Source organism: Filicampus tigris, chromosome 17 (assembly GCF_054856515.1).
Source record: "Filicampus tigris isolate MCC_2025a chromosome 17, RoL_Ftig_1.0, whole genome shotgun sequence".
Classification (NCBI taxonomy): domain Eukaryota; kingdom Metazoa; phylum Chordata; class Actinopteri; order Syngnathiformes; family Syngnathidae; genus Filicampus; species Filicampus tigris.
The window spans coordinates 9,690,453-9,710,900 of NC_141233.1; the positions used below are offsets into that span (position 1 = coordinate 9,690,453).

The 20,448-nt window shown below is 43.7% G+C and overlaps 3 protein-coding genes across 8 annotated transcripts; 1 reads left to right on the top strand and 2 right to left on the bottom strand.

The window, feature by feature from the left end:
- Positions 1-237: 237 nt before the first annotated feature.
- On the bottom strand, positions 238-6,608 carry alg8 (ALG8 alpha-1,3-glucosyltransferase). Of its 2 annotated transcripts, none has more exons than XM_086012300.1 (13): positions 6,466-6,608; positions 5,082-5,160; positions 4,806-4,999; positions 4,609-4,718; positions 4,234-4,301; positions 4,037-4,163; positions 3,809-3,912; positions 3,606-3,726; positions 3,280-3,419; positions 1,968-2,107; positions 1,777-1,874; positions 1,519-1,591; positions 238-692 (listed from the first exon to the last, which is right to left on the bottom strand). In XM_086012300.1, exons 3-13 carry the CDS (start codon positions 4,907-4,909, stop codon positions 464-466), a joined length of 1,314 nt encoding a protein of 437 aa, XP_085868426.1. In that variant the 5' UTR covers positions 4,910-4,999; positions 5,082-5,160; positions 6,466-6,608; the 3' UTR covers positions 238-463. The 2 variants fall into 2 exon arrangements, with proteins under 2 accessions (XP_085868426.1, XP_085868425.1); XM_086012299.1 differs by lacking the exon at positions 6,466-6,608 and adding an exon at positions 5,868-6,144.
- Positions 6,110-8,699, top strand: ccdc90b (coiled-coil domain containing 90B). Of its 4 annotated transcripts, none has more exons than XM_086012302.1 (10): positions 6,110-6,278; positions 6,670-6,758; positions 6,850-6,969; positions 7,213-7,316; positions 7,412-7,513; positions 7,594-7,635; positions 7,831-7,902; positions 7,961-8,014; positions 8,185-8,299; positions 8,418-8,699. In XM_086012302.1, the coding sequence occupies exons 2-10, from the start codon at positions 6,707-6,709 to the stop codon at positions 8,471-8,473; spliced, it is 717 nt and encodes a 238-aa protein (XP_085868428.1). In that variant the 5' UTR covers positions 6,110-6,278; positions 6,670-6,706; the 3' UTR covers positions 8,474-8,699. The 4 variants fall into 4 exon arrangements, with proteins under 4 accessions (XP_085868428.1, XP_085868427.1, XP_085868430.1 ...); XM_086012301.1 differs by having other exon boundaries at positions 6,260-6,278; positions 6,826-6,969; XM_086012304.1 differs by lacking the exon at positions 6,110-6,278 and having other exon boundaries at positions 6,322-6,758.
- A 344-nt stretch (positions 8,700-9,043) lies between these two features.
- pcf11 (PCF11 cleavage and polyadenylation factor subunit) lies at positions 9,044-19,726 on the bottom strand. Of its 2 annotated transcripts, none has more exons than XM_086012294.1 (17): positions 19,343-19,726; positions 15,833-15,958; positions 15,424-15,606; positions 15,115-15,291; positions 13,850-14,922; positions 13,567-13,738; positions 13,114-13,423; positions 12,881-13,018; positions 11,543-12,702; positions 11,361-11,424; positions 11,136-11,276; positions 10,925-11,033; positions 10,571-10,754; positions 10,337-10,492; positions 9,982-10,074; positions 9,849-9,884; positions 9,044-9,771 (listed from the first exon to the last, which is right to left on the bottom strand). In XM_086012294.1, the coding sequence occupies exons 1-17, from the start codon at positions 19,574-19,576 to the stop codon at positions 9,541-9,543; spliced, it is 4,587 nt and encodes a 1,528-aa protein (XP_085868420.1). In that variant the 5' UTR covers positions 19,577-19,726; the 3' UTR covers positions 9,044-9,540. The 2 variants fall into 2 exon arrangements, with proteins under 2 accessions (XP_085868420.1, XP_085868419.1); XM_086012293.1 differs by having other exon boundaries at positions 12,881-13,021.
- Positions 19,727-20,448: the final 722 nt, after the last annotated feature.

Sequence of the window (20,448 nt, forward strand, 5' to 3'; positions counted from 1 at the left end):
AAAATGGAATAAATTCGGTTTGAAATGTCCTACTTATTTCTACTTTGGATGAAGTTGATGATTTTTGTTTTACTGTTCTTTACTCATTCCCTCAGGGAAATTAATTATAGTAATAAATAATTGGGTTTATTTTACATTTATAGGTGTCACCTGAAATGATTGTTATATTATCGATTATGATCGTCAGCCTCAAAAATATACACACAAATTAGTTATTTTGAATGTAACACTCTCCAGTCAGTTTTGCTCGTCTTTAATTAAAAACAGGAAGTATAAATACACACTTATTCATGACAATAAACACATTTAGGCATCACACAAACATGCTAACACACATTGAAGCAGTGTTAGCATTAAAGCGAAAACTTTATTGCTCCGTTGAGGAAAACAGTTCTTGCGTTCCTGCTCGTTACCCGGCAAACTTCACAGTTCAGTGCAAGAATCGAACCCGCGACCCGGTATCTCACAGCTGTTTGGACTTTCCACTGTCCTGTCGCAGCAGTGTTCCATAGAGACGCAAGAAGGAGTAGCAGATTCCCAATGCCGTGTACACGGACGTAGCCAGCAATGGGAGGAAGGGAAGCTTCTGTTGCCATGGCGACAGAGGAAACACAAGCTCGCAGGCGACGGCTACCACAAACAGACCTGACAGGTAGACCACCTCCAGGGGGTGAAGCAAAGACCCCCGCCCGCTGAAATGAGACAGCAGTATACAGTCAGCAATACATTGTACATAAAGCATTGTACATTCCAAAATATAATGTACTGTGCTGTCTGTAGTTATACTTGTACGGAGGAGTATAAGGGCCACCCACAAAAACATGAAAATAGTCACTATTTAACAAGAAAAAAAAGGAATATTGTGAGGAAAAAAGTTGTAGTACTGTGATAACGTTCTAAAGATGTAAAAAGATGTGATTTGAAAATAAATGTGTAACTTTCAGACAAAAGTGACAATTTTAAAGGAATATAGTCCTAGTTTTTATTCTAGTTAGCGAGAATTAAAAAAAACTCAAAAGAATTGTCAGTAAAGTTTTTTTTAAGAGTATTTCAAAAATGAGTTAGATTTAGATTTTACAAGAATAAAGCTGTAAGTTGAGAAAAAGTGGTAATTTTCCTGGAATCAAATCTTACTATTTGATAAAAGGGGTGTAATTTATACAAATAAAGTCCTAATTTAACTGAATAAAATATTAAACAGTACACAATAAACTTAATACAAAAAATGTTACAAGTTAACTTTACAAATTGAAAGTCATGATACTTGTTGCCGAAATAAAAGAAAAATACAATTTCACAGGAATTATAAACAAAGTTATTTTAAATGTAACACTCTTTTTAGAGCATTTTTGTGCATATTTTCAGTGTGGCCTTAATGCAATAAAAAGTTATTGTGCACTAATATAATTCGTGATAATTTCAACACATGGTTTACTTCCCTCATCATGACAATACTTCCAAACAGTATCAACTCATGTGGATGTTACTGATACAAACAGCAGGGTGTATTTCTCGCACCTGTGGAGTCTCCCCAGAGCAGTGAAAGAGAAGATGGTGAACATCAGCATCAGTGCACATTTGATGGGCAGCTCTGGAAAAAAAAAAAGTGTTGTTTGTGTCACTTTATGATAGCAACACATGGTACAAAACAGAAAGAGTTGAAGTAAAAAATAAAATAATGTAAAATAAAAATTTAAAATATATTTTTTCTTACTAAGAAAAATAGAACTCTACAGAATTGTGCATGTATTAATTGCAGTAAATTTTGCACTGTACCTGCTGGGGTGAAGAGCAGTGGGAACAGTGAATAGTGACCCGTTGTGCTCAGAAGCAAGAAGATCCCAGCATCCTCTCTGCTCTCGACTGCCAACAGACTGCATCAGAGGCAACAAAAACAAACAAAAACACAATCTCTAAATGGCAAACTTGTATTCTACAAGGAAAAAGACGAAGAGTCAATGGAGGACCTGAGAGGCAAGACGGCGATGAGGATGGCTTTCTCGTGGACGTGCCAGCCAAATGTGAAAGAGGCGAGAGCACACAGCAGCAGGCAGCGCAGGAACCCACGAGCGCCGCGAGGACGCCACCAGATGGATGCCAACGCCGGCTAAACAGAGACACACACAAGCGCGTCAAGTAGAGCTCATCTTATTGCAGTTTTTCTCCCTCAATATTGCGATTTAATATGTGATTATTTTTTCAAGGTCCTCTTCCAGTGTGTTTTTTTTAACAAAGACAAGCAATACATTAATCTGTATTACAATGAACAATATCAGATTTATTTCACATTCTTTTGGTTTTACAGGGTTAGGCTTACGCTAAAATGACAGCAAATGAACCCCAAAAAAATTATGTAGACGAAAGACAGTTTATATACTTCAATTGGAGTTGTTAACTTACTACACGCTTTGACTTGCCATCTTTTAAGCATTCACTACAAGTTCACAAAATTCTACCAAACAAATGTGGCATCAACACAAATCACTAAATCACAATTCAGATTACAACAATAATGCCAGCAAAACTGGCTTTGTCATTTCAACTTTTCATGTTTCATGAAACAATGACATGTAAACGTGTTGACGACACGGAACTTACGTAGACACTATTCAGCCCTAGTGTCAAGCATACGTGCTTAAATCTTGCTTGCAAAAAGAAAAATACTCTTTCGAGGACACATGGAAATGGCTAAGAACGGACTTCCTGTGTTGTTTCGGGCATGGCTTTGTCAGACTGTTTTTGTCGGTCTACTTCGCAGGTGTAAAGGTGTGGCCCGCAAAAGCGTGCACGTTTTTTTTTCTTGACTTCTGTTCAAAAACAAGTTGTCAACCACAATTACAATGTGGCCTTGCAACGAAGACAAGATTGACACCCCTACCTACCAAATTTCATGAAGCTACAGTGGTGGAAAAAATATTAGACTATCATTGTTTTGTCAGTTTCTTCAACAAAGGTAATTTTTTTGGACAACTACACTAATGACAACAAAAATAGCTCATGAATTTTTAATTTAAGAACTGATATTTAGCCATTTTTCACGGTTTCTTTGATAAAATCAATGATAAATTCTCACATGAATAGCTATGGCCTTGTACTGCCAAAAACAGTTCTTTTAGGCATTCCATGTTTTCTTTCTTCTCAGTCACATGACACACCCTTAGTGATACCAGACAGTGAAATGAACAAGAAACTGAAGAAAACAAGTTGAGTGGCCCAACTTGCCCTAACAATAAAAATAACAATAACAATAACAATAATAATAATAATAATAAGACTGACCAGGATGGACAGCAGAGTGCAGACGAGTGTGACGGACGGAGTCACAGAAGGAAGGACAGAGTGCTGGAACTCTTGAACCAACCCGCCCGTCATGGAGGCCCGCGGGAGCGTCGTCTCATTCAGAAGCTTCACACGAACACCTGAAAACAATATTCATTCATTTTGAAGTATCCACTGTGGATTCCACGTAAACTGGCACAACAGAAGATTTTTTTTCCCCCTTCCACTCACACAAAAGTCGTAGAAACAGAATTAGAATTGATTATATTGCCTTTGACAGTCAAAGGTACATTCTCAACTAGGATTTTTTTTTTTAACATTCTTACCCAGAGTGGCCAGGCTTTTATCCAGGATGTTGTAGAGGGCCCACACATTTGGCGCCCAGTAGGCGTGACAGAGGCCTCGTTTGAAGGGGAAGAGGCGGGACAGCACCTGAGAAAGCTGCCCCTGCAAAATGAACAAAACACAGCGATTCTTTCGTCTGGCCATCCGTTTTCTACAGCGTTTCTCCTCGTTAGGGTCCACTCACCATGGCAATAAATGGGCCGAAGGAAAGAGCGCACACAGCCACCACAATGCTACCAAGGGCGAGCAGGCGAAGTGGGCTGAAGCTCCTCCATCTTATAGAGCCGTCTGCAGACATAAACACAAGCAACGTCAAGCGATGGGGGAGGAAAATCTTTTACGAATATGGGACCATTTCAGATTCTAGATAACTGCATTTGTGGCTTGAATGTTTTTGGCCTTTGTGTAATACCATGGTCGTCCTGTGTAATGCAGTAGCTCCTCAGCAGGAAGATGCCGTATGCCGGAGCCACGTACAAGTAGATGTGCTTCAGGTTGAGGAGGATGGCAAACAGCAGCGCCCCCTGCAGGTGCTGAGACTATTCAAGACAGAAAGATGAGGTTCACGTGTGGACTTGACAGAGCGAGAAGGGTTTTTCGAGACTTTACCTGCAGGTGTTTAGCGACGGACAGCAGCAGGAAACCAAAGAGGAAACCGTTGTACTGAAAATGAATGTCTGAGGAAGGACATCAAGGAACCAGGGTATCATTATTAATTCCCACATGATAGTGAGTGTTTGAACTTCTATCATGCTTGAAATCGGATGAGGCCGCAAGATAGACGTCATTCAGCGACTTCCTCGTTTTAGTCTCACATTTGGTTAAACCACACCTTGGATGGAACAAGTCTCTCACCTTGTTTCACTCCCTGACGTCTGGATTTGGGCCTGTTTTACTGTCGCTTCACCCCCTCCTATCCTGAGAACTAATGTATTAACTTCTAGGTTGTGCTATTCTCCACCAGGAATCCTAGCTGAAGGATACGATCAACAATAAGAAGGCCAAAGTTCCAGAGCAGCAGCACAGCCAGGACAAAAGATGGACGATTAAAGATGTCCCGAGTACCTTTACGATCACGAACGCATCGGCAGCACCTGCACACAAAACACCACATATCACTTTCGCGGCCTACTATCTTCACATATTTATACAGATTTACACTTTCTGGTGGCCGGACTCACTCTCTGGTGGCGTAGAAAAAAAATAAGTCGGTGAAGATGACCGAGAGTCTCTGGAAGAGGACGGTAGCCGGGCTGGCGTAGTTCAGGTTGTCCACTGCCAACATCTTATTGTCAAAGTGCCGAGCGATGTGGGAAAGGCCGAACTCAAACCAGGCGAAAAGAGGCGGGTAGTCCAACGTCCACTCTGATGTTTTCTGCAAGAAAGAGAAAGTGAACCAAAGGCAACATGTACAAATAAATTCCCTGGATCAAAGAAAAAAACTGTTTTAAACTCACCTCATGATACCACCTGGACACTGGCAAGCTGTGTGTGATGGCCAACCAGTTCCTGTGCACCTCAAAGTCCGTGGAGTGACTATAGACACAATTAAACAGTCAGCAATATAAAAATCAAATGTGATATGCCCTAATGTTTGTATTGTCTGTCCGTGCTGCCATAATATCCTTCAACTCATCCACAGTGTTGCCCGTGCTATAATAGTCCAAATAAAATAACTTAAAATTACAGTAAAGCGACATATACTTAAGATTTTAAGAAATAGACTATCATGATCACACTATCCAGGAAAGAATGTTATATTTAGACACAGCCACTAGATTTGGCACTTACGATAGTACCTACAAACGACATATTAAGGTTATAAACAGCTGTTTTTTCATTAGTTTAATATTTATATCCTAGAGGTAGAGGTTTCCATTGAAAAATTTACTCTAATTAGGATTATTACTAAGACGTTATTAACTCAAACAAAGCTTTCAAAGGAGAAACAGCGACATCTTGTGATCTTGAGGCCACATAGCACCCATTTAAACACATAACATTGAGTTTGCACAACATACGGTACTGCGCGTGACAGTATTTAATTTAAAAAAATTTACACTCAACATTAAATCGTAAACTTTGAAAACTAAACCATACTGGTGTTAATATGCAATATTGAGCCAGTCAGTCAGTGTTAGCCGTATGCTAACAGAGTGTCCTAGAGATGTTTTAAACCACCGTATGAATCAGGTGGACTAAAAATAACACAACATGTGTCCGGTAAAAGATATTCGACTCACTAGGCGTTGATAAACAGAGCTTTGAGCAGGGAAACCCCCAGAGCTAACGAGGGAAACCACGTCCCTCTGTCCACCGCCATGGCCGCCATGACGGCTCCTGAGTGTTTGAACTAGGATTGAAAACTTTATTGACAATAAAGTGTACACTAGGACTACCGTTCTCCTCAAACGCATTTAGCCAAAGATGTGCTCCATTTTAAATAAGACCCAACTGTATGTTGCACCACACATGACAGTGGGGGAATTTTTAAATGGTAGCCACGTAGAAATAAATTGTGTCTTCAGTGAAGTGGGCGTAGTGTGCGGACGAAATATAAATATTGCCAATAATTTCCTGGACCGTTGGGTACCCAAATCGAGCGCATCTCCTCGTAACAAAGGAAGAGGACGTTGCGTTGGTTTTCAACAAAGGTACGCTCCATTTGTTTACCCAAGCGTCCACGTTGTTCACTGGAACGACATTAAACTTCTTTTGTTTGTTTGTTTGTTTGTTTTTTGTTTGTTTGACCATGTTTCAACTAATCTCAAATACATCGACATTAAACTGATTAACCTCTACGACGAAGAACAACGTCTTTTATTAACAAGCATTTCTTACCTATTTCAAGAGCCACAAATGTGCATTTCGTGCACAAGTTACGTCTATATTGTTGTTTATATTGGTCACAGTTCCAAACTGCATACGATTTTATGAGCGTTCTATTATGTTTTGTTTGTTCAAGAAGTTACAAATTCCGAGAGCACTTCCGCTCTTTACATCCGGGTTGTCATCAAACAAGGAAGTGTTAATTTCCATACTTAGTTTTTCAGCTCACATTGAAAGTCAAAACGGGAGCCGAATGAACACATTGTTGCGGCGCTGGACGCTGCGGCGGCTCCCAAAGTGGAGAGGTAACTAACTAGATGAGAGACAATGAAAATCGACGTGCAAATCTTATGTCCTTGTCCCTCTCCCCAGCTGCTAGTTGCATTTGTTTGACAGATCTCCACGTTGGCACCCCGGTGGCGACTTTTGACGTGAGAAAGGTTGAATTAACTCCTCTGGAGCAGCGAAAGCTCACTTTCGACTCCCATGCTATGGTGATGGAGCTGGCGAGTAGCGGTGAGGGAACTACTTGGCTACTGACAAGCCCTGATGAGACAAGCCCAAAGTCACATTTAGACACTTTTATGACCTATCTCGAGACTGCTTTTCCCCCACATACAAAAAAATAATAATTAAAAAAACGACACCAGTTTTTAATGGTGTTATTTGACATTTCTGGACAATCACTCCAGAAACATTCCCCTGCGTCCAGACTGCAACTGAATGGTGCATTCTCAGTGAGAATTTTTCACACTCCAGGTTTGGACAAACGCCAGGCCGAGCTAATCGTCTCCGCTCTGGTGACGCTGGCGACGGCCAACATGGACATCGTCTACAAAGATATGGTGACCAAGTCGCATCAGGTGAGGCAAGGGGTACTTGGGCGTTGAGAAGGTGTCACAGTCACTGTTCTGGTACCTCTTTTGATGACAAACGAGGGGGGGGATTCTTGTTTTAGGAAATTGCGCTGCAGCAGATCATGGCCCATCTGGACGCCATCAGAAAGGACATGGTGATTCTGGAGAAGAGCGACTTTGCCAACCTGCGCTCTGAGAATATAGTATGAATAAGAAGCAGATGGATTCCACATTAGTCGAGTAGTTTATTTAGCGTAAAACACGCCCTCTTTTTGTCTCGCAGAGGATGAAGCGAGAGCTGGAGCAGCTACAGAACCGACTTAAGGTGAGTGAGAAGATGGGTTACATGTGTGTGAGTGAGGGTGTGAATGAGTGAAAGATGGAAAGAGAGCAGGTGTGCGTGTGTGTCGATGAGAGAGGGAGAGAGATTGCATGAGTATGTGGGTAAAAGCATGTGTGAGTGAGAGCGTGTGTGTGGGAGAGAGAATAAGAGTGTATTTGTGTGTGTCTGTGTGTTCAGGAGGAGAGTGAGAAAGTCAGAGCGGAAACCAAACTGGACATCAACCTGGAGAGAAGCCGCGTTTCTGACATGGTGAGTGTGTGCGTGTAGTACCGTGCACTTAACTAAACTGAACTCGCTGTGTCCTCAGTTCACAGAACAGGATAGGAAACTAATGGAGGCCAACACAGAGTTTCATCAAAAGGTAAATACACATTAAAAACAAATTAGTGTTGAGCACTTCTGCTTCACAGTTCTGAAAGTTGGACATTTGAATCCGGTCTCTCCTGTGAGGAGCAGTGCTGCCTACTTTGCTATTATTAGATATTTTTGTAGTTTAACCTGTTTGGTTGTTGATGTTGATGTATGCTTTAGAGAGCCGAGCTAGAACATGACAACATGGAGACCAGCAAGAAGATGGACCTGCGGGTGGCTTCGCTCAAAACGGTGCTGGAGTCGCTCAAGTTGGAGACCATTCGCTACCTTGCAGGTACCAATTGTCATTGATACCTGCCATTTTCATTAAAAATAATTGTCTAATATTATGTTTAGGATTTGTGTCAGCCGAACGCCTGTATATTAAGCCTTTGTGTTTTGTGTTTCCATAGCGACAGTGTTTTCCTGTCTAGCGATTGCTCTGGGGGTTTATCGGCTGTGGAGATGAAAAGCATGCTGTCTTCTTACATCTCCCAAAGTAGTGGCAGACAGAAATACTGCTTTTAAACCTGCTGCTATTAAGTGGAAGCTTCAGTTAGTTTTTAAATTTACGTCAGGACCATTGAGTGACGTAGAACTTTTATGGAAAATATGACATTCATACGTTGTTTAATGTTTTGAAGTAAAACTGTAAAAACTGGTTTTGAACAGTAAATTGCTCCTTAAACAAGGCAGAGTTGGGCTGAATTTTGTATTTTTCCACCCTTTGCAACAGCCAATTATCAGATGTCTAATAGATTATCCTGTGGTGTCTGGTGTTTTAAGAGCAATCAAGTTCCTCCCTGCTCAGAAAACAGGGCATTCATGAATGTTAAAACTGTTCATTAACAATTACAAATCATTGGTCTGGGTAGAGTTGTCAGCTAAATACAACCTTTTGGGTTAACCAATTCTTCTAAATGTGGCTGTTATCCATTTATGACTCTGGCGCTAAGTCAGCTATCTGATTCACTTTCCTAGTTTTTTTTTTTATTACAAAAAAAAACACCATATTTGCACAATGATGACAAAAACAGTGTTGAAATTCACCAAACCTTTATTTTTAACTTGAAAAGCAGAACAATTAAACCAAAGATCACACAAGTTTCTGAACCTTTATTGAAACTCAACACCCATGAAAGGACAAAAAAAAAAAAAAAAAAAATAGGTGCCCTGCAACTTTGACCAGGTGATCTTCCATGGACCAAAGGGATTGATGCTTACCTTCATCGTGGCCACAAACAACTCAACCCCTGCAACTGCCCGTCATCAAATCATGCAAACGAGGAGTTATCCAAAATACTATTTACACCAGTTGTTCCATTCAAATCACTGCTACGCCAGAGATTCCAAAAATACTTTAATGTATAAATTAAATCATTTACACATTGAGCCCGAAAAGGAAAATGTTCACTTATCGAAGCAGCAGCAGTGTGAAGAACTCGGCACAAATACTAAAATGTATTCAAGTTAAATTGCCGACCAACCAAAGACTTTTTCCTTCAAAACAAAGAAAAAGCGCAGCCGAGAAGCTGCTCACAGTCTCTTCTCTTCTGATTGCACATCTGTTAAAAGTGGCTCCTCTTCTTCCTCAATCTTGACCGCGATCTCGCCTTCGCCTGCCTCGGACTCAGCTTCCTGCTTGATCGAGGCCGCAAAGGTGCAAGACTGAGAATCCTCGTCTTCTTCGGCCTTCATGAAGATGCCCAGCGGGTGTTCGCTCAGCACCTTGTTGGGCGACGGTGTCACGTCCAGGTACGAAGACGTCTGACATAAACAGACAACAGCTGGTCAGACAACACCAAACACTTTTTTTTGGTGACATCTTCGCTTTTACTACTCACGTTTTTATAATCCTCGAAACAGGAAGGATGGAAGTTCTGTGGAGAGAACAGGTGGCAGAAAGTGAAGATGTTTAACAAGCATCTTGTTTAAAAAAAAAAGAAAAAAAAAAAAAAGTCCTACACACACACACACCTTATCGTCAACCCTGATGGCGTTCTTGAGGAACCAGTCCTCCTCTTCCTCTACCCAGTAGGTCTCAAAAGGCTCCTGGCATATTTCGCACAACTGTCGACACAGCCAGATTTAAGTGTTAAAGACAAAAAGCCTAAAAAAATGTAACGTTTTGAAAATTAAAGTTGCTTGAGGTGTCTCAGAGGGCAGAATTAATAAGTTTGCGCAGTGGGGCAAGAATCCATCAAACTTATATTTGCTGGTTTCATTACTAAGGACAAGAAGTGCTTTTATACAAATGACTTTAGCACAGCGTCAGTGACAAATTTGCATCCAAATTGGGGTTACAAGTCTCGACCACGCAGATGGGACCCACCTCTGCGACTTGGTCTTTAGCGGCCTTGACGCTCTGGAACTCCTTCTCCTTGGCCGCCGCTTGGTTCTTCTGAACCTCCTCCTCGTTCTCCTTCTCAAAGAACAAGCTCTTGGCTCGCTCCTCCAGGTCGGCGATCTCCTCAAATTCGACCCAGTCCTGGCAAAAAATAAATTAGCATGAAACACCGATAGCCTGCCACAGAAAGCAGAAAAAATAAAGTCCCTAGTTACTTACCGTGAGGCCATAATACCAGCGCCGGTGCGTGATCTTTTTGCCGGCCACCTTACCGGCGTGGTTCTGCCTGAAGTGCCAGTCCAGGTGGTCGGCGTACAGATCGGTCTGTGCGGTTGTGAACCTCATGCTGCACAGGCAGCACTGGTTCCCAGAGTACAGCTTGGTCACCACGCTCTCGTAACGTCTAAGCATGAAAGAGTGATTGGGTTAAGCTACTGAAGATGATTAATTCATTAAGACACTTGGAAACTGTTTTAAACTAAACAAAATGCAGAGCTGAGGACTTCTCGGAACAGCCACCATTTTAGGAAGGTAGCAAATACTATTGTTTAAGAACAATTGTCAAAATCTCACTGTTTCATATCATCGAGTTTGAAGTTTGTGAGGTCGGGGAAATCATCCTCCACTTCCTCCTCCTCTTCCTCCTCTACAGGAAGTGGCTCTGGTGCTGCTGAAGGTAAATCTGGGGGAAGAGGGGGGGGGGGGGGAATGACCAGCTTGACATTAACAAAATGGCGTTCCTTACTGGGGGGTTAGTCAAAATGTGACAGAGTGGTGGACTGACCGCTGGTTGGTGCTGTTGTGTCAGGCTGCGATCCTTTGATAATGCCGGTGGAGATGAGTTTGGAAAGCAAGTCGTTGACGTCGACCTGACCGAAGTGGTTATCTGCGGGTGGCATTTGGGGGGCTGCGGGGAAGCAGGAATCTGTAACATAGCCCATGAAATATTTTTTTTTAACTTTTTACCATCTCAATACAATGAACGTGACAAGCAGCAGCGTAATTTCACCTGGCTGTGCAAAAGGCGCTGGATTCTGAGGCAGGAAAGGCTGGTTCATATTCAACACGTTCACCTGAGAGCACAAGCAAAATGAACATGACAAAAGACAAGAATTCTTAGATCTGCCTATGTTTTTTTTTTTTTTCTTTCTAGTGAAGGTGGCGCCAAAGCAATACTTTACTCGCACTCACCGGCGGCTGCATGTTGACTGAAGCCACTGCGGGGTTGAAGAAGGGGGCGGCGCCAGGCTGGCTGAACGGAGGACCAGGCAGAATGTTGAAGTTAGCCGCGGTCTGCAAGTTTGGCGGCGTGGGGAACGCCATTGGTGCAGGGTGGAACTGAGGGTTGATGGGCTCTGGGAATGGCTGCGGGGCCATTGGGAAGTTTTGCGCAGGCGGGAGACTGTTGTCGTACATGGGAGGGAGCATCGGCCGCATAGGTATGCTGAGTGGCGGCGCGAACCGGGGGGGACCCTGCTGTCCGGGTGGGCCATCAAACCGTGGGCCCTGAGGAGGTATGTCAAACCGGGGTCCTGGCTGGCCGGGTCCGTCAAAACATATTGGACCAGCAGAGGGGCTCTCAAAGGGCATTGGTCGCTGCTGCTGCTGGAAGCCCATTGGTACAGGACTGGGTCCCATGTTGTTGTCAAAGCACTGGACTGGGTTCTCAAAGTGCCCAGGCCCCGGTCCATCAAACCTTTGGGGAACCTGTGGGCCCAAAGGACCGTCAAAGCGACCCATATTGTCCGTGCCTCTCACTGGTCCCTGTGGAATGTGTGGTCCGTTAAACCTCTCTGGCATGCTGTGATGAAGTGGTCTGCCTTTGTGAGGACCCTCAAAGTGGGATGGCTCATTGTACCAGCCTGGAGGGTTTGGTCTAGACGGGCCCATGAGTCCGGGAGCGTCAAACCGAGGAGGGGGGGGCCCACCTTCGTGCGGAGGGGTGTGTCCAGGAGAATTGCTTGACTGATGAAGATTAGACAACAGCGCACCGAGCACAGGTCCCTTGAGGATGGATTCAGGTGCAAGGGGAGCTTCGGAAGGGAGTGGCCCGTCATCCGAGTGTTCGCTGTTGGGACTCTCGAAGCGTGGAACGGGGCTCATGTCAGCCATGTCTTTCTGGTGGAGTGGCGACAGGCGTTCACGCTCAAACATGGGGATGGGGGCGTCAAGAGCGGACGGGCTCGGACAGTTCCTGAGAACCAGGGGGCCGGGGTGTGGGGGCCCATCCAGACGCCGTGGGTCGGGGTGCCTGGACTCCGCCGATGGGGTGTACCGTCGCGGAGCGTCGTAGCCGCTCTTCTGTTCCTCGCGTTGACGTTCAGTCAAGGGGGAGTTCCACTCTCTTTCACCTGGAAGTAAAAGATACGAAGCAAGAGGGAATGTTACATCAAGCTAGTCAACTGTTGGATAAGTGTGAATGCTCCTTCTCCGACCAATGTGACTGAATCGAACCATTCCAACTTGAACACCTATCATTATGTCACATAAATCCAGCACAATGTGATCCAATGTATGGCGTACACTCACTGGACTCTCTGGGGTCAGCCCTCCTCCTGAAGCGAAGGCCTGGCAGAGATTTAAGCGCGGGGAACTCTTTGCCATGGTTGTACTCCTCTATCATGGGGGCGAGCGGAGGTCTGGATTCTTCACGTTCTATGCTTCTCTCTTCTGTCCCAAAAAAAAAAAAAAAAAAAAAAACACCTTTAAATCGACACATTCAAAATATTCTAGCTGCCAGCTTCATAAGATCATTCCCTCACCCAGTTCCCGTGGTGTCCGGCCTGGCCCTTCGCATTCCTCCAAACTGTCCCAGCCTTCTCCGGTGGAGCGATGTGCCACCTGCGTCTTCTTCAGCTTGGACTTGTGTTCAAAGTATGTCAACTGAGCCTGGTCCAAGGGCTCGGGAGGCGTGGCCAGCAATGTCTTTCTGGTGGGAAAGTTGGCGTCAGTGTCCCAACTTTCTGGATGCTGTTGCTTCTCCTCCTGATATTGGAAGAAGTTCTTGATCTTGTGGGCCATGTTTAGGAAGTCCTCCTGCGAAATCTCACCGCTCTCCAGGCTCTTGCTCGCCTGCAGATATCAAAATGCACGTCATTATTTGAGTCAACCAACTACAACGAACCCTGAATATCTTCGTATGTTGGTAACGTCATATAATTATGAAATAAACTGTTTCGGGGCTCTGTCCACATACATTTGTTAAGTAGACATACCCTCCTAAGCAGGTCTTTCTTGGATGCAGAGTTGAGGGCTTCGGGTATCTGAAGGTTGGCGTCCACACTGAGACGATGTTTTGGGGTACGGGGGGTAGTGGGCCGTGTTGGAGTGTTGTATGTTTTATGCCTTTGGGGTCCAAGCTTCATGTGAGAGTCTCCCGGCTTAAGACTGAACATGCAAAGACAGATGGTTTTGTTAGGAAAAAGTACCGCTCTAAAGGTAATCTCAACTGTCCACCATTTAACAGCAGCGCTGACATTAAAAACATGAATGACTCACTGTTTGTTCTCATCCCAACCACTTCTCCAGCGGAGAGGAGTATCTTTGGCCTGGTTGCTGCCTCCGTCGTGGCTTCGTTGAGAGTCTCTGGACTTGGAGCGGCGGTCGTCCACCGGCGTCTTAGAGCGACGGTTGTCCACCGACAATTTGGAGCGGCGGTCGTCCACCGGGGTTTTGGAGCGGCGGTCGTCCACCGGGGTTTTGGAGGTGCGGTCGTCCACCGGGGTTTTGGAGCGTCTGTTCTCCGCTTGGTTCTTCTTGGGCGCCGGTCGGTCATCCCGCACGTTCTTTCCGTGCGCCGACTCATCACCCCTGACCGTCCTGGGTTTTCCTGCCTTGTGCGATGGCGACGGGGACAGGGAGGTGCTCCTGGTTCTGCTCTTGGGTGACCTCCTGCCTTTCCTCTTTGGCGAGGTGGGAGAGCGCGATCTGGACCTAGAACGTGTGCGTTTCCTGGCGTGTGTTCGGGCGTTGCCGCCGACCTTCTCCGCTGACTCTCCGCACTCGCGTTTGGTCACCAGGCCGTTCTGCAGCCTTCCTCTGTAAGCTTTTGGCAACTCTGTGACCCGCGTCGGTTCATCTCGCTTGTCGCCGCATCTTTTCTTCTCCTTCTGCTCGTCATCTTTGCCATCTCCGGCTTTGTCCAAGCCACGTTTCTTCAACCTGGGATCTTTCTTCAAGCTGTCTGTAGACTTTTGGTTCTCAACCTCAGAATGCTTGTTTTTACTCTGGACATTTTTAATCATTGGAGACTTCACGTTGGGCTTTTCATCCTTTCTCTGGATCCGTCCCTTCTCTGAATGGAGCATTTTTTCGGTTGCTCGTTTCTCTGGTGTTACAACAGGAGTTACTATTGTAGGAGGGGCATCCTTTTTCACAGCAGGCTGCTCTTTGCTTTTAGGGGGTCCTGGGGGTCCTATGCGGTTCAGACGCGGGTCTCTAGTGGCTAACTTGGGGTCACTCAGAGGCTGGGGAGCAATCAGGGGTCGAACCACAGGGGTAGGCTGGCCAACTGGCTTTGGGGATGTTACGAGAGGCGCTGGGGCTGGTGTTGGCAATGAAAATCCTCCTGCCTGCAACACAATAATATTCTATTGCAACTAATTCACACTGACCCAAAGCAGGTAGACCTTTGGAAAACCCTTCTTGAAAAAACAGACATACCTGTCTAACATACATTTTCTACTCAGGCCAACATTACAAACAAAATACTAAGCAGAAAAATACCAAAATAAGCCTTTTGGGAATCCAATTGGCTTGCCTACCAGTTGTGCTTTGGTCTGTTCCAGTTCCAGCTCAATCTTCTTCTGCTGAAGCTCAAGAAGCTGCTTCTGCTTGGCCAACAGCTGCTGTCTGATCATCTGTTCTTGGTTCAAGCTGGACTGAATTACTGGCGCAGGCGGTTGCGAGGGAGTAGGCCGAGGAGAAGGGGCCTCCTCAGACTAGAGTCCAGGAACCAGGCATTATGAGGGACAGAAATTACACGTTTAGAGACTGAAGAACAACGTCCACTCCTTCCAAGTACGACGATCAGCAGTTTTCCAAAAGAGTGGTCAACTTTTCCGATTACACACCTGTTTTAAAAACTTTGGGTTGACGTGGATGCTGGCATTTACTGTAGGCGGCAGAGGCTTGATGGGCCACGCCGGATCCACAGAGTTGACCCGTACATCTAGCGCGTACAGTTTCTTCAGAGGAAAAACCTCATCCCATGTTGATCGCAACTTGAACAAACTCTTTCTAGTGTTCTCATCCACCTACAAACAAAGTACATTGCTTGGTCCACAGCTACTAGCACAGCAAGTGTAAGTTCAATAACATTGCAATTGTCAGACAAAATTGTTAAACGCTTAACCCATCAATACAGCACAACACTAATAAAGCACAATATAGCAAGAGACTAAAAATTGAAGCAAACAATTGTGGCCGCTACAGGTGATTCAGTTTAAAGAAATGCAAAAAAGGCATCAAGAAGAACTGTACCTTATCAAAGACACATATAAATGAAGCGATTAGGTTTTTAGCAAACACTGCGATGTACTCTCCTCCAACATTCTTCACTATGGAATCCACTAAGTACAAAACTGGAAGCTTCTCGGCTGGTGGGGCCTAGAGCGATAGAAAACTCGACAAGTTTAGAACACAACAGGGGTTAAAAACAACATTTCAGAACAAATGTAAATTCCTCAACAGAAGCAAAAAAAGGCCCCAAAAATAGTTTGACAGGTGAAGTCCATATGTAGGGGGAAAAAAAAAAAGGGGGAAAGGTGAAGCTCCATGCTCCGTCATCCTCAAAAAGATAAAAGCCTCCTCTTTGACAATCAAGTGGAAGTTGATTCACCAAGTGGATCCAGTGTCAGTGAGGAAAAAAAATTCTGGGGGTTGGGGGGATGTCGCATCTTTGAGTTAGTTTACCTCCAGAGAGTGTTTTTCCCATGAACCAACCACTCTCTGTACTTTACCCTGGTGACATCAGTCTTCAGCTCCACACGCAATGAATCTCTTGTCACTTTGTTTGCAGTCATTTAAAAAAATTAAAAAAAAAAAAAAAAAAACTACATACATGTAACATTTAGACCTTTAAAAACAATTCAATTTATTTTTGCGAGGCATTTTAAAACAGCTGCTTCAAACTGCTGTGTCTATGCAGCATCTGTGGAATGTTGTTCAACAGCCAGCCAGAGTCAGGCTCAACTTTGTCAGTAAAAAGTAACCAGACGCGTACCAATAAATTACACTGGGAAATAAAAAATGACAAAAAGCACATTTCACATTTTTTATTATTTAACATTTTAGCCAGTCAAGAACAGTTTCAAAATTCACTCCCGGATAAAAGCAGGGGAAATGTAATCGAAATCAGACCTGTTACGTCATGCGTCAAAGTGCAATCAATGCACGCTAAGGCACACTGCTGACTAAACTCGAAGCCCACATCTGTTGTCCATCTAACTCTTTTACTCCATTCGTCACATAAGACTGAGGAAGGGGAGGAAAAAAACAAACAAACAAAACCCATCACTGTGGTCTCAAGGGGCAGGTTTTTATTTCTGAACTGCGAGAACACAGTGAACCTTCAAACAAATACACAACAACTAAAGAGGCAGAAATCCACCATAAAAAACATCTACTTAAACACTATTTACTTTGCCGTATTGGGTAATCATTACTTGTACTGTGCTCAAGGTCAAAGCTGTTTATTCCAAATGGCGGTCACATACTTGGCTACTGGACCCTAACATTAAGGTATCAATAACTCGGACCACATCAGTACTAAATTAAATTACAAATAGATACAGTACACAATATAGTTATTATTATATTAACATTATATTTATGTTTACTCGGCAGACAGGTGCTGTCTTGTTGTTTGACAACATAATGGAGGCTTCTTAGCCTTAGAAATGGCGTATGAAATGAAATGCCAGAACTAAAATTGGCTAGAAAATATACAGTTTATTACTCAAGATATTCAGGTACTTACTTTGACTCTAATTTATGTGACATTTTAATCTATAGTTGTTTTCTTAAGTATGTGTCAGGCTACTTTGCGGGTATAAAGGCTCCAACTCTCCTGAAAGGATAAGGTTCAGGAGTGTATTTATGGGAATTTGTGACCATTTTTCCAGGGGCGCATTTTTGAGGCGCTGATGTTGGACGAGAAGGCCGAGCCCTAACAGAGCCCGTGCAAGGCGTGCCATCGCTGACGTCGCTACCGGGGTAACCACCACATTGGGAGCACACTGGAGGCGACGTGACTACTGTTGTTACACGCAACAACTCCTTCTGCTTCTTGCTCTATTTAGACGGACAAAATGCATAAACATAGCGAACCGTTGCTGTGTTAGGGGGTCGCAGCAATGCCACCCACGGTTGCAATGGAAGAAAATTTAACGGACTGAGTTTTTGTAAGTTTCCTGTCTGGCGGAAGACTGAGGGGACCCTTGTTTTGGACGTGAAAACATTTCACCATAAACAACCTTCCGTCTTGGGCGAGAGTAAGCTCCATACATTTTCATAGCGCCAAGTTAAAAATAAAGTTCAGAATCCTCTTGCTTTCTCTTTTAAACACATAAGTACATGCACTCAGTGAGTGAGGTAAAAGGAAAGAAGGAATGATCAACGATCACATACTGTTAAAAAGGAAATAAGTACATTAGTTTGTGTAGCTTAAGAGGACGGTTCACACTCACAGGCAAACACACCTTCATTATCGGCAGGTCCTGCACCTATCAGTTTGTAAATTGCACATGAGAGCCTAAAGATTTGTTTAAATTGCCCCAAAGTGTAGGCACTCACTACACACAAGGCATGCGAAAATATCCGGAGGAAGAGGTCCGGTTCGTAGCTACACTCAGTTTGGGGAATTCTGCAGGGATCCAAACCACTTATGAAGTCTATATTTGTCTCTGGCTTCACTGTCTAATTTATCCTTGTAAAGCCCTGACAATTACTTGCATTTCAACAAGTTTTTGAATCGACAAATGTACAGTCTTTGATGTACGCTCATTCACCGTAGCTCCCAACATGGCGGATGACATCGTGATGACACTGTGCACGGGTCCACTTCATACAAAGTGTGTTCTATCAGGTTCATATGACTTCATAAATGCGTTCCGGGAAGAATAGTGAAAATTCCCATAAACTCACTCTTAAGCCTCGTGGACCGCCTTTCCAGAAGAATTGAAGCTGTTTTAGTTGCAAACTGTGGACTGTCCTATTAAACGCCAAGAATGGGATGGTATTTAAGTTCCTATGTAAGTCAAGGAAAGTGAGCAATACTTTTGGCAATGGAGTAAATATTCTACAATATGGTTACTGTACAACAGAAAAAATTAAATTTACCTATGCTTACATATTGAAGGAATGCGTTTAGTTCCTACTCAACGACGTAGTGGAGGCTAAAATGATTACAAATTACCGTTTAAATAAACCAAAATAAGACTTCAGAACTAGAACTGGTCAGCAAATTATATCACATTAAATTCATCGTAATACACACTTTACTCATTTTTGCTTACAACTACATATAAAAAAAAAACACATTAACTTCCTGTTCGACGGCGTCAATTATGAAGGCCTGTGGACGCCAGACAACGACGATTAAACTTGGCGTAAAGTGCTACGTGAACCAAAAGAACGACGTTAAATGTCACTCTAGACGTTAGTTGATACAATTACCGTCGAAAACCTATTATATATGTATATTTTTTTATGGCGGACTTTGCTTCACTTTTCGAGCACGAGGGAGCGAGCGACGTTCGACAAACTTCATATGTAACAAACAATGCATGACTATAATTTCACTTTTAAGAATAAGTGCAGATGTTGTTTTTTTTAATTTTCGTAACGTAAGCAGACACAAGCGAAGGTGAGGCGACATGTTGTGTGTAACTAACGCCCGACGCCATGTTTAAGCTAACAAACGGCTACCATACATCGACACAAATAATCGGCAAACAATTTCAACAAAAAGAATATTCTTATCATAAAAACCTTGCTTATTTGTGCTTCAATTATCGCGACGATATCCTTGGCGAAGTTGACGTTTTCCTCGGCCAGAATGGTCAGCATGTTGATGTGTGGCTTGCTGTTGAACGTGAGGTCTTCCAGCGAGGACTGATACTCTTGGCAGGCATCTTCCCTCGCCGCGCTGTCGTCCATCTTCGAGCGGGGGAAAGCTACACCAACTTTGTCGCGAGTATATGCATTGAGCAGCAGGCAGTCCATTAACTCGTGTGGTGACCCGGATTCCTCGCGTAATCTCACGGTGAAACAAGTCAGTTTCAACTCTTCTGACGTTTTTGAGGGGCGATAGTAGGCCCTCTTCTCCCCGCTGACGCCGACAAGAAAATGGCGTTGGTGATTAAAGGCCTTTATGCGTCACCAACACGAAACGTGTCGGCGCGTTGCTATTGGCTCGTTTCATTTAAACGGAAGCAAATGTTTGATTGTCATTGGCTCCTCCTCAGTAACAGACACGAGAACTAACCAATCAGAGTGGCAAGAAGTGGTGCGTGTTTAATAGTTACGCAACGAAGGTTGACGCCACATGGAAAATATATTACTAAATGAAAGTGAGAAAAGAACAAATGTTTCACCATATTATGGTAACTCGTTATGGTTAGTCTTTCCCCATATTCAGTATGAAGACGACCTTTCAAGTGACTTTTTTTTCGATGACAAATACTTGTATCCCACCAAAATGGCATGTTTTGTTGTAATACGCTGCCCCCTATTGACTGGGAGATTAAAACACGCACCATAAGAGCACTAATTTCCGACGCATTTGTACTGGTGGTTAAAGGGATGGTTGGGTCGGGATGGCCATCTTTTCACTAACAAGTTAATTTTATATATTTTTTGATCAGGAAAATGAAAAGAGTTGTCATTTCCTATTTTATCCATTCATTTTGGATAAATTAGGAAATAAGTGACAACTTGAAAACCGCCTACTTATAATGAGGAAAATGGCCGCGTCCCCTACCGCTCTCTTCATGTTTGGTCAGAGTCACTGAAGGGACCGATTACAAACTCTCCATGGGAAATCATTGTACTTTCATTGCTTATGACGTTCAAAAACTGTGATCAATTTGCACCAA

What these genes read in the sequence shown, in the direction of transcription:
- alg8 (XM_086012299.1), bottom strand. Translation starts at nt 5,956, where the DNA reads ATGGCGGCCATGGCGGTGGACAGAGGGACGTGGTTTCCCTCGTTAGCT. An exon ending in ACTGCTCTTCACCCCAGCAG is followed by an intron (nt 1,592 to 1,776) that starts GTACAGTGCAAA and finishes TTTTTTTTCCAG; the next exon opens with AGCTGCCCATCAAATGTGCA. An exon ending in GCTCTGGGGAGACTCCACAG is followed by an intron (nt 693 to 1,518) that starts GTGCGAGAAATA and finishes GTCTCATTTCAG; the next exon opens with CGGGCGGGGGTCTTTGCTTC.
- pcf11 (XM_086012293.1), bottom strand. Translation starts at nt 19,576, where the DNA reads ATGGACTGCCTGCTGCTCAATGCATATACTCGCGACAAAGTTGGTGTA. An exon ending in CCATCAGGGTTGACGATAAG is followed by an intron (nt 9,885 to 9,981) that starts GTGTGTGTGTGT and finishes TTCTCTCCACAG; the next exon opens with AACTTCCATCCTTCCTGTTT. An exon ending in GTTTCGAGGATTATAAAAAC is followed by an intron (nt 9,772 to 9,848) that starts GTGAGTAGTAAA and finishes TGTTTATGTCAG; the next exon opens with ACGTCTTCGTACCTGGACGT.
- ccdc90b (XM_086012303.1), top strand. Translation starts at nt 6,572, where the DNA reads ATGTTTTGTTTGTTCAAGAAGTTACAAATTCCGAGAGCACTTCCGCTC. An exon ending in GATGGAGCTGGCGAGTAGCG is followed by an intron (nt 6,970 to 7,212) that starts GTGAGGGAACTA and finishes TTCACACTCCAG; the next exon opens with GTTTGGACAAACGCCAGGCC. An exon ending in GACCATTCGCTACCTTGCAG is followed by an intron (nt 8,300 to 8,417) that starts GTACCAATTGTC and finishes GTGTTTCCATAG; the next exon opens with CGACAGTGTTTTCCTGTCTA.